The 11,996-nt window shown below is 44.3% G+C and overlaps 2 protein-coding genes across 2 annotated transcripts in view; one reads left to right on the top strand and one right to left on the bottom strand.

Moving 5' to 3' along the window:
• Window positions 1-1,652: 1,652 nt before the first annotated feature.
• On the bottom strand, window positions 1,653-9,897 carry ppp2r2ca (protein phosphatase 2, regulatory subunit B, gamma a). Its single transcript, XM_079337473.1, has 10 exons — window positions 9,651-9,897; window positions 8,770-9,159; window positions 7,278-7,375; window positions 6,936-7,119; window positions 5,847-5,959; window positions 5,437-5,614; window positions 4,032-4,196; window positions 3,780-3,949; window positions 3,076-3,167; window positions 1,653-2,785 (listed from the first exon to the last, which is right to left on the bottom strand). Exons 2-10 carry the CDS (start codon window positions 8,831-8,833, stop codon window positions 2,488-2,490), a joined length of 1,362 nt encoding a protein of 453 aa, XP_079193599.1. The 5' UTR covers window positions 8,834-9,159; window positions 9,651-9,897; the 3' UTR covers window positions 1,653-2,487.
• A 985-nt stretch (window positions 9,898-10,882) lies between these two features.
• Window positions 10,883-11,996, top strand: part of pde5aa (phosphodiesterase 5A, cGMP-specific, a) — a 10,786-nt gene continuing 9,672 nt past the window's right edge. The window contains exon 1 of the mRNA XM_079337472.1: window positions 10,883-11,413. Within this exon, the coding sequence (XP_079193598.1) occupies window positions 11,124-11,413 (290 nt within the window). The 5' untranslated portion in view covers window positions 10,883-11,123. The remainder of the gene's footprint in view (window positions 11,414-11,996) is intronic.

Here is an 11,996-nt window from a genome sequence, read left to right on the forward strand (position 1 = left end):
ATTTACTTTTACTTCACTTACCTGTGACATTCATATTGAATTGCTGTGTTTATTCATGGTTGGTGTTAATGGGAGTGTGAACTGCTTCTCTGTCAACGCCTTTCATATTGGAAATATAGTGAAGACAAATATAAAGAGACAATAATTATAGACAGAGACATTTCCAACATGGAAGATTTCACATTTTATTAATGCACATTCCTTTCATTCACCTCATTATAGTAATGTTTTTTTTATGTATTGTTAGGTTTGTCTTTTTTTAAAGTATGATAGATATACACGCAAGTAGCGTTGAGTAATGGCGACATGCTGCTGCTGTGCTCCTGAACACAAATCCTCCCACTGGGTGTTTGTGGTGGTGGTTATGATTCAATAACGACTGACCTGCTCTAAACTACGGCTGAGCCCTGGAAACCATACCAAGTTTCAGGGGGACTATCGCTATGGAAACCAGTCTTTGTTGGTTTTGTCAGGTGAATTTTTGCAGATTTGTGCACTTTGTTAAACAAATCAGTGCGAGACTGTGTTTGCATTGAACACAACTGGTGGACAACGAAGACCAAGACATAGCAGCTGTTTCTATGAGAGTACAAAGAAGCCCAACGGCTGCAACGTAAAGGTCTCTGAATGTGGATTTTGAAATCAAAGTGGAGAGCAGACACGTGGGACATATACTTAACATTTCCTTCCTTGATACTTTTGAGGATAAATTCGGAACACTTGCATGTTTTGGGTGACAAATTCAAAGGGCGATCATTCCTCCCTCTTTGAATGTATTTAGTTACTCCCCTTGTGTCACGACACCTCCAGACCCCGCTTCAAAAATCCCATTAGGGCACAAGGTCACTTAAAAACAATGCACTTTGCTGCAAACAATCAAAGCTTGACCAGGTCACAGTCTAACAGACGTAACCTCACTGCTGTACTGTACATCCTTAGTTCCTAGTGTTGCACCCCATAGTAGCACGTGTCAATGTGAGGTATACGGTATATGACATTTAGAACTTGTGGTATGATACATGTAAATGACATTATTGTTATGTTCAAGACATTTTAGCAATGTACATGATGAGATATTGCACTGACGATAACCTTCAAATACACTGCAGACCAGCTCACTCATCGGAACTATTTGTTGCTAAACTGGGGGGCTCACGAATGAACGATGTGCTTCAAATCAATCGTTTCTTTGATTGTAATATACATCCTCAGAAAGTGCGTATGCTTTATACAGCTTTATGCTCATTTTGAATCAGCATAACACTTCAATTTGACGTTTGTTTGCATTTGATTAAATCTCAATTTGATCTCCCAATTTGAGCTTTTCCAGACGAGGGCGACATGAACCCATTGTTGCTTTTTCTTTTCCGTAATGCACAATGTTGGTATGTACACTTTAGACAAATAAAAGCATTGATACAAAAGATCAAAACTCAATGACATACACAACAAATCAGTACATGTTGGTTTGTGCACAAGTCGTTCCTCCCTTACTGTAACCACCAATACCTTTCCAATTACCGCTACGAGAAATCAACGCTCAATCGAACAGGTTTCTAGCATAGCGCTAACTTTCAGCTCACTTTCTGTTTACAAGATCGCAGGTTGTCCTGCAGTGTACTGACTAAAACTCCATCTTCACCCTTTTCCCCCCCCCCCTCTCTCTGGAACCAAAAGTGGTACCTCGTTAAAAAAAGAACACAGAGTATTTACAGCTAGCAGTAAAAAGAGTGTATGTATACCTGTAGTAGAAGAAGAGCTCATGTTTGAAAGCAGGAAAACTGCTGCACGGTGTTTTCTTAGTGCTGTTATTGCAAAGTGAATAGGGGCAAAGATGGGGGGTGGGGGGGTCGTTTATGCGTGCAATCCCCAAGAGCACTGCTCCAAAGGAGGTTCAACTGCTATTAGCAGCTGATTGATGACACACACAAAAAAGGTTGAGGATGTTGTTGTGAAAAGCTTTACAATAACATCGCTCATAATACTCCACGGTAGTGAAAAAAATGCTTGGATTTGGATGACCTGTCGGGCAAAGTCGTTGGGATAAACGCTGAGTAACCATGTCAAGGTCTTTCTTTGTTTCCAACCGACACTTGAGTTCCCTGTTTGTGTCAAAATGTAGCCGAAGTGAAAAAGGTGTTGTATGTGGCGTGGTTTCAAAGCAGATGGAGAGAGGTGTCCCCGCACCTCTTTTTTACTGCCCTCACAATGGGGCAGTTACACAAACATCTTCAAAAAAGACAGAGGAATAGGAAGAGAGAAAAAAAAGTCCTGATGCGTGCCGGAGACGAGAGTTCACCTCGGTGTTGAGCAAAAATCATTTAAGACCTTCCTTGGGGATAAAAAAAGAATATTACTGTTATTTTTAACAACAATCCAATTAATATCAACGATGACATGTTTTGAAGGTTGTCAGATATCATCCCTAAAACAACCAAATCTATTTGGGTCTCTGTCTCTTCCACTGTCCACCATCTTGTCCCCCCGTCACTGTCCCTGCATGTCGGGGTTGACGCGGTCCTGAAAGATGTACAGGTTGTTGGTGGCTGCTATGGCGATGATGTTCTCAGCCGGGTGCCAGGCCATGTGCAGGATCTTCTTGGTGAAGTCCAGGCTATCTACGCCCACGTCTCCCCGCCGCCGCTTCCCACCGGTGTACACGCGGCGGGTCCGCAGCACGGCCCGAGGTTTGCTGCTTTCTCGCCACGCCTCCAGAGTCACGCCACGCCCCGTCTCCCGGTCGAACATGCGGAAGAAGCTGTTGTACGCGCCAGTCATGATCACGCTAGAAAGAGCGCAGGGAGAGGGGTTATAAATAATGAGGTGTCATTTTGAAAAGGGCAAGAATGCAGTGCAGGGAGGTTCAAGGACGCACGAGAGGGTAGGAAAGCAGAAAACACAGTTAAAGGTACGGGGATTGATTGGATTCCTGCAAAGCGTGTCTGTGTGATTGACTGCAGAGGGAGAGCATTTAGCAGAGAGTTATTGGCACAGAAAACCACTGACACACTCCGCTTCCTTGTAAACACAGAGTCCACTGTCAATCCTTGTCTTCTTGTTTCCTCTGCCACTTACCTGTCTGAGCTGTTCCAAACACACTCAAACTTGTCAAAGATGCAGTCGTTCTCGTAGAGGGAACACAGCTTGCTCCTCAGGTACTCATGGACCTGGGGGTCATAAAGACGTACGATCACATTCAGATTCCTTATTGTGCCCGTAAAGGGGAGGTCTGTTTAGCAGCAGGAGCGCACAGAGGACAACACAATAAAAGGACAGCATCACAAGTCAAATCAAAATTAAAGGTAAAAAATAACCTTTACACATGCAGCACAGGATGTTAACAATTCCATTCATGATCAAGAAGGTACGCAAGGTTAGCTCATCGATGGTTTTTAGAATTGGCTTTGTCTCCTTCTGGCCATTAAAGGCATGTACATTAACATGAAATGACGACCAATTAAAAATGCATGACATTGAAATAAGCAGTGAGCACAGTATGTTCGTCTTATTTTCTTCCTTACAGTCTCTCACTTAAAAACTTTTATATGCAAAGGGATGAGCCAGCCGTCCCGCCTATATTAACACGTGTCGACAACATCACAGACGGCGGGGCTCGGGTCAGGTGTCACACTCATTGTAGACGGTCATGACTCAGTGGATTGGATTGCTGCTTTATCTATGTGTAAAATGTTGCACATTCAGGCTTAAAAGAGAATTCAGGCTGAAGACACTTGTGTGAAAAAAGAAGCCCACCGCAGGAGACAGCTGTTCTACCTTACCTGGTACGTCTCTACTGGGCCTTTGTCCATGTGCAGGTCCCAAACCTTGGCGGTGAGGTAGTCTCTGGTCAGCAGGTAGCGTCCACTGTGGCTGAACTTGACGTCCGACACAGAGGAAATGATCTCTGAGAAGAAAGAGCGGCTCCCTGGATCCTCAGGTTCCTCGAACACTGACCAATGACAGAGAGTCACGGTGAATTTTAGAACCAACCAACAGCCATTACGCTCTCTAAATCACTGCATCGCGCTCACGTTTGGTGTGTCTGTCACAGAGTGCGGACGCTCTCATGTCGCAGAGGCGCAGGGTTCCTTTGCTGCTGCTGTACACAAACAAGTGACAGTGGTGCGGGTGGAACTCTGCGGATGTTATCACCTCCGTCAGATCCTCCATGTTGGCTGGTTTGATGTCCACAATATCTGTGGAAAATGTCTGTTAGGGATAAGACACTAGAGAAATGGCTGCACATTCTCAATAGGGACAGAAAAGAGCAAAGCTAACGCATGGACAGGGATGATGTCATGTTTTCACTTTTTAATAGCAGCCTGTTCTCCACACCCCCAAAACTCAGTTCGGGGGCCTAGAAATGCTCCCCACTCTGCTCCTCTCTGTTCTATTTGTGGCAGTCCTATGTGGCTCAGTAGAAAGTGTACTGCTGACTGAATAATTTAAACTCGTCTTCCATAGATGCCTCTCTCGATTTTCTAGGTCAGCTTCCATTTGAATGGGAAATCACCGAGTGCACCCCATCCGACACGCTACAGCCTGCAATGAAAAACACACTCCCCGGCGGTACACGGCACTCTAAGACAAACATAAATCCAAACATGGCCATGCTCTGGTTACATGAAAAATAAAGCCAGGATGGATAAAGATGAGCAGGCATGTAAAGTGTATATTTTGTCTGTGTGTACATTTCACGACACGAGTCTTGTGTTTTTGCTTTTCACGTTGGTCGTAGACGTAGACAGCACCCTAAACAAAAACATGCATGGCAGGTTACATGTCGTTGTATATAGCAGTGGGTGATTCTGTATATCTGAGCATACAGTCCAACAGAGTCAGCTTCTGCTTCAGAGAGCCTCACAAAGAACGTCGACACATGTTGACACATGAAGCGCATCAACGCGTTTCGTGTTCCTTCATATAGAGTCATTCATACTTCATGCATCAATGAAGAAGAGGAAGAATGAAGAAGAAGAATGTTTTATTAACCAGCCAGCCACATTTGAGTTGACGACGCTCATTTAATGAGGTTTGAAAATGAAGTCATCTCTACTCGGACGCGGTGGGCGTGACCGGTGAATGCACTTAATCCACGCCTACTTTGGGGAAAAACCCGCCCCCCCCTAATTGGCCAAAAACTGCTCCAGACATTTGCCAGAAAAAAACTACCACGTCAGATTCACATTGCTGCTGCTGAATACTTTGAGATAGCATGTTATAAATGTGTCCAATTTGTCCACTATCTTACCAACTTATATTTAATTGAAGTTCTGGGAATTTGATCCCCTTTGATATTCAGGTTAATTCCAGTAAAAGATCCACCATAGAGTACTTTTAGGGATTTTGATGGGCAAAGTGTTATCAGTCCAACATGAGATCAAACAGAGTTAACACTGACATTCAGACAGAAGAAAGCAGTGTAAGGAAGGATACTGAAGCTGCGGTCTGTGATGCCCAGGTGCCACAAATTGATGCGCAGGTCATCCGCAGACAGGTATGTCTCCCCGTCACTGTTGACAGAGATGGAGTTGACATGGTAGGTGTGTCCATTGGAGAACACCCGTCTGGGTCGAACCTCCACCATCAGATCTGTGGGTCTCAGCACTGGCACCTGAGAAACAGGTGAGGAAAGGATGGAGAAGAGGACGAGCCATAGACAGAAAACAATGATGCTTAAAGGACGATGTGAGAGGACATGACAGTGAGGTATCAAGAAAATGCACAAAAGGCAAGTACTACTACACATCTATTGATACATCCTACTGAGCAAAATAAAGGTGGGCATGTGCAGACTTGCATTGGTGTGTGTGTGTGTGTGTGTGTGTGTGTGTGTGTACACGCACCTGCAGAGAGGTGATGGTGGAGATGTCCTTGAGCCGTCCCTCCTCATCTTTCAGGTTGTATCCCTCTGGCCTCTTGTCTCGCTCGCTCACCTTCCACAGTTTAATGGTCTTATCTGTGACAGGCGCAGAGATTTGCACATCATGGAAAGCTGATAAAGTTCAGAGGGAGCTGACTAGATAACACTAACGGTCAGCATGAAGGAGATCTGACACACTCTCTCTTTCTATGCCCTCTTTGTCAGGAAATCAAGATGAGCAGTTATCTTTAACGAAGTTGAAAAAAGGCACGAACAGAAATCTATTTAGTTAAGCTTCATTTCTTTAACATACGATCCCTACTGTATCTCACTTATTAAAGAGCAATTTAAGCAGAGATTTAATTCTGTGGTTTTCACACTGGCAGGTTGATTCCACTGCTGTATCAACAAATATGACTCCAGTGACTGGCTGCATGTTATATTATCTCCCCTTTGGTAATTGAAGATCAGGCCAAGTCAGCATAATGCTGGGAATGTCGAGGTCGGCTGTTCTTAAGTGTGTAATTTACACCCCCCTTATTCATATGACTTTGCTATTTACAATCCAAAAACAATCATTATAAATCTGGTTGATCTCAGACGAGTCGTTTCCATCAAGCGGTCCTGGTTCAGTGCGGTACGCATTAACTGCCATTTTATAATGTCAAAAGCTGGGAATGGAACCAAAACCATCAGTGCCAAGCGTACCGATCCGACCCTAAAGGTTGGAGCTGGACACACTGCAGCCCATTGATTGGTCAAAAGAATCTTCACTTCCTGTGCGACAGCCGTCATAAAGGACAAACACAAAACGCACCTTGTTGAAATATCCTGTGGATTTGTAGAGAGTCATTTAAAGGCTCTTTTTGTGACAACTGGCAGCGCGTAGCACCGCCCAATGGACGACCTCGGAGATGCAGACCTTCCTTTATTGGCTGTCTACACTCATCGCGCTGCAGTGATTAAGTGATGTGTAAGAGTATGTTTTCTTTGGTTACACTGTACCAAACTGTAAAGAACCAAACCTGACCCGCTTGGTGGAAACAGGGATGTGGTGTGGCTGCTTTCTCACCATTGGTGGACAGGAGGAAGTGCGCTGCGTTCTGCTGTGACAGCCATCGGATCTTGTTGATTTTCTCTTCAATTTCGAGACTTTTCAGGTAGTCAAAGTCCGGCTCGTGGCTCTGGAACGTGCTGTAGACATTATACTCCCCCGAGTCCAGTGTCTCCCCCACCTCCTCCAACTCTCCTTTAGACTGTCCATGGTAATACGTGTGTGTGAGGGGCGGGGGGTAAAGAACATTTATGATGAATAAAATACAAATTTTTGGGGGAAAAAATTCTGAATATTACATTATATTGAATTAATATATGTGTCATATCCTTGGAGTAGGATTTAAATGAGTAAACTGACCTCTGTCTCTCTCTGAAAGATGACCACTCGGCCACCTTTATCCCCCGTGGCCAGCAGGTCCCCTGTCTGGTTAAACTCCACTGTAGAGATGACATCAGCTGGGAGGACAAAAGGAAAATTAATCAAGTATTCACTTTGATCAGGAACAGGACCACGCCTCACCCACACCTTCAATCACAGAGCCACAGAGCCATCCCACTCCACCCTCTCATCCATTCACTCTCATTCCTTCATCTTGTTTTTATAATTCCAGGAACAGTCTGGACCGTGATCAGCTTGAGACAGAACCCCCCCCGTCCTGAGTCTCCCTCTGCCTGCAGTCGGTCCGTCCTTCCAAGTGAACATTTTTCACTCCATCAATTCATCCTGTTCCACATCTTAACTGACACTGACCTGTTACTAAGCAACCCGAATATTCGACGACACTCTTGTTGCATCCTCATGTGACCACAGAGCAGCAGCCCAGTTTTATGTACATTTATGTGTGTGATTAAATTGATCCTGCAGCAGGTTCATCAAGTGTTTGTTTGGTCATTTAGAGGTACCAGAGACACTGGTCTGAATGAAACAGTCTCCTGTGACGTGGACTTACAGTATTCAGGATCCGTGGCTGAGTGAAAACACATTTAGAAACCACACAGTGAGGTTTGTCTCTGTGTCAGCACGCATGGACTAACTCCAGTAAAGCCCCGTTTCCACCAAGCGGTTCAGTTCGGTTCGTCACGGTACGGCGCGCATTTTGTGGCGTTTCCATCGACTTCCATCGATACAGCCGGGAAAGATCCCCACGTTACCGACCCGTACCGTCCTACATTTTGGGACCCTTCTGTTGGGGTTCAATCGATCTGACCCTAAAAGGTGGAACTAAACGCTGCAGTGCATTGATTGGTCCCGCACCACAGCGGCATTAAAAGACAAACAGAACGCTGCCGTGTTTAAATACACACTCTATGTTTACTGTGACACCTTTTTCTTCTTTGTTGAATTTATTAGCGGGCCCGTGTTTGATGTGGAAACACAAACAGGATCAGGCCTAACCAAACCAAACCATACCAAACCGCACTGATCCGTACCGAACCGCTTGGTGGAAACTGTTGTAAAATATAATATGAGCATACGATACGATAAGGTGTGACACTACACTGTACTATGTGAAACTATACAAACATGAAACGATACGATGTGATTCAGTTCCCTTTGGGGAATTTGAGTAGTAGAGTGTCTGCCCCCACACTATCAACAATTCATAAGAACATTAGAAATGTAAACAAAGAAGTAAAGCCCAATGAAGACCAACAACAACAAATCACACATCGCCTTTATCTCACAATTATGCATGACATAAGAGAAAAAAAGAGAAATAAGAGATAAGATTAAAACGCCAGGACTAAATAAAAAGAAAACAAAGTAATTTTTCAAATTGCTGGGACGGCGTTTTCTGTTCAATCATAGCAGAATGATATCTGACCCCACACAGTCCAAGATGACACACCTTCAGTGACGTAGTCTCGAAGGAAGGTGTGGTTGATTTTGGGGCTCTCAGCGTCCTCGCCCATCTGAAGCCGAGGGAGGGTGACCCGCCAGCGCGCCCGTCCTGATGGGAAGGGTCCAATCCGTGCTCTCTCTCCCCACCCAGGCTCCGCCCATGCTGCTCGGGCCTAGCGGAGCGGCCTGGAACAAGGCATCCTGGGAAAACCAGCCAGCCGGAAGGATGGAAGAAAGGTAACAAGGCAGGAGGGTAGAGAAGTGGTGAAGAGGAGATGGAGACCGGAATGGACAAGGAAGGGGGGGCGGAGATAAGAAGTGAGAGGAGAGGAGAAATGCAGCGATGTGGAAGGTGAAGAGGTGGAAGATGTAAGGCAGAGAGGAGAGGATGCAACGGCTGGTTATGAGGTGAGTATTAGACAAAAAAAAGAAAGACAAGAAGGCTGTCATTAGGCAAGCTGACAATACATTCACACAGCATGCCGAATGCTGTGACCTTTGTTAGACATTCAACACACTCATTAGCAAAGACACACGTGTGCAGACACACAAGGCTGAGGCAAGACTGAAGCAGATCCCAGAAAATAAACAAAAAGCTCCAGCAGACAAACAGAGAATATTTATCCTTCTATATTCAACAGAGAAGGTGAAAACATCCATTAAGACATCCATCCAGTGTAGCTCTGGCAGTGCTTAAAAATGCTCCTAAGGTGTGGTAGTTCTCTGCCTACTTTCCAGATCCTGCTCTCATCCCACACATACACACACACACACACACACACACACACACACACACACATCTCAAATAAATAGTCCTTGACGGAGATCAGAGGAGAACGCAATGTCTTGCCTGTGCTGCAGGAGGCAGACAGGCCTCAGCACACCTACCAGTCCGCCTGCTGCCCGTGCTGCTGCTGCTGCTGCTGCTATTCCTCCCTGTCTGTCGGAAAGGAGAGGAGCAGGAAGAGGAGGGAGAGAGAGAGAGAAGACAGAGCGAGGGTGGTGGTGGTGGTGGTAGTGGCGGTAGCGGTGAGAAGGAGGAGAAAAAAAGAGAAGGAGAGAGGGACAGCGAGGAGGATGGAGGTCTGCTGGCTGCTGATGCTGTGGAACCGATTCTGTGCAGCATCCACTGTGTCATGGCAGCCTCCTCCTGAAGCAGCCAATCATGGCACAGCTGTCAATAGTAGACCCACCCACTGCAGATGATGAAGGAATGAGACGCCAGCAGAGGGTGCTGTTGCTCATTAAAGGTAGTTTGGTTCTCACTATAAGATCCAGGCTGTTTTATAAAGGAAGGTATTACAACATAAACACCAAACATGGAAGGTTTTCTATACTGCCACAGGAAAATAAACAGGCAGCTTCCGGTTTACAGGGGTTTTTAACATTAAAAGGTGTATGACTTATACTAGTAATAATTCTACTATGTGAATGACATATTCAAAAAACTTTATTTGTCCCAGGGATGCAATTCAAGGCAGGGCTGTAAAGTGAGAAGTGTGTGCATAATATTCATTATTATTACTATTACAATTGTTATTATTATTTTTATTATTATTACTATTATCATTATTATTTATTATTATCATTATTATTAGAAATAAACGACGACATGTAAGTCATCTATAACACCAAAAAGCAAACAGAATATAATCTGTTGCATACCTTACAACTGTGTGTGTACAAAGTGTTAACACATTTTCTTTTAGTGTGTGATTATTTTATTTTTAAGAAAATGTTACATTTTTGAATGTCATGTTGGGGGTTCCCTTGTTTACATGCCTTGTATAAATAACTATCCTCTAACTCTGTCACTGCTTTTAGGTGTTTCGCCATTATTTGGTCACTATATTTACATTCATTGAACTGAATGAGTTCCTTTAAATTTGATCTTTTTCTGCTGCACACGTTAAACATTCCTTGTTTTGTTTTTTTTAATCGTTTGTTGTTTTTTTCAATACTGCATGTTTTGAGTGTGCAAAAAAAAACCCCTGCAGATAACAATCTGGAAATAACGGACATAAGAAAACTTTTTGTAGGTAGTCTAATGGACTGACATATGACAGAGGGACTAATGAATGAGCCCTTTCTCCAAGAAGCAAAGTCGTTGCGTAACGAAGATTAATTCGGTCCTATTTAATAAACGAACCTGCAGTGCAGCCAGATCGTCTATATAAAGGTCAGGGATTACCTTGACGCAAGCCTTTTTCCACGGCCTGCTTCCATAGACTTCGCTGTCCTCACTGGCACGTCGCTGTAGTCTGTCTTGGCTTCTCTGCATGGCACGTGTTTCTCAGAGGCAAATCTAATAACATCAAGCTGAGTCTGGTGGATCTGTTCTCGCTTTACCTGAGCGAGGGGATGCCCTGCCTGCAACCGGAGGTGCTGGAGTCTATGGAGTCCAGGAGCGCGACTCCTGCGAGGGTGTCGTCTGCTGCTACTGTGGAGACAGAGGAATCCCTCCACAGCGCAACAGAGACCAAGCCGCTGAGGATGAAGGGTATGCCTTGGTTCTTCTCACCGCTGTGGTCCCCGCGCTCCAAGACGCGACGAAAGAGGTTTGAAGACGGCATGAAGGGCAACCAAGTGGAGGCCTGGCTGGATGACCACTCTGACTTTACCAGGGCCTACTTTTTACGCAGAGCTTCCGCGTAAGTCCCCAACCCTAACCCGAACAATATGAATGTGTTTTTAATCCTTTATAAGTTTAATACAATTAATTATAAAGCACATGCTTATACTGTTGTACTTTGGAGATAAGAAAGCCTTCTATTGTTGAAATCACCTGTTACAGTTGCATTAAAAGTCTGAGAAGGATCAGATAATTAAAGAGATCAATAGGCTCACAAAAACAATAATAACTATAACAGGCTACTTGTATCATAATAAACACAATAATAATATAGTTTTCAATATTTATTTTGGGACCTTTTTCTGCACTCTTATCTTATTTATTCTTGTACATATTAGTCTTTAATGACCTGTTTATATTTTTAGTAAATGGTTATTAAGTAATGTTTACTTTCTACAGAGAGCACAGTCTACTCAAGTTAAATTACTTGTGTATTAAACACACCTGGCCACTAAAGCTGATTCTGATCCTGAAGGCAGAGAAAGGGAGAGTGGGATTGAAATGTAGGAAAGGAGCTGTAGGTCGGACTCGAAGCCGCCTGCTTTGAGGACTGTGGCGTCCGCTAACCGCCAGGCAATCCGCGCCACCAATTCGTTGTTTGT

Source organism: Symphodus melops, assembly GCF_947650265.1.
Source record: "Symphodus melops genome assembly, chromosome: 2".
NCBI lineage: Eukaryota > Metazoa > Chordata > Actinopteri > Labriformes > Labridae > Symphodus > Symphodus melops.

Coding starts and splice junctions, on each gene's coding strand:
- ppp2r2ca (XM_079337473.1), bottom strand. CDS start 8,833: ATGGGCGAGGACGCTGAGAGCCCCAAAATCAACCACACCTTCCTTCGA. Junction 5,615..5,846: donor CCACCATCACCTCTCTGCAG/GTGCGTGTACAC, acceptor CCTGTTTCTCAG/GTGCCAGTGCTGAGACCCAC. Junction 4,197..5,436: donor CATCACAGACCGCAGCTTCA/GTATCCTTCCTT, acceptor CATTTTCCACAG/ATATTGTGGACATCAAACCA.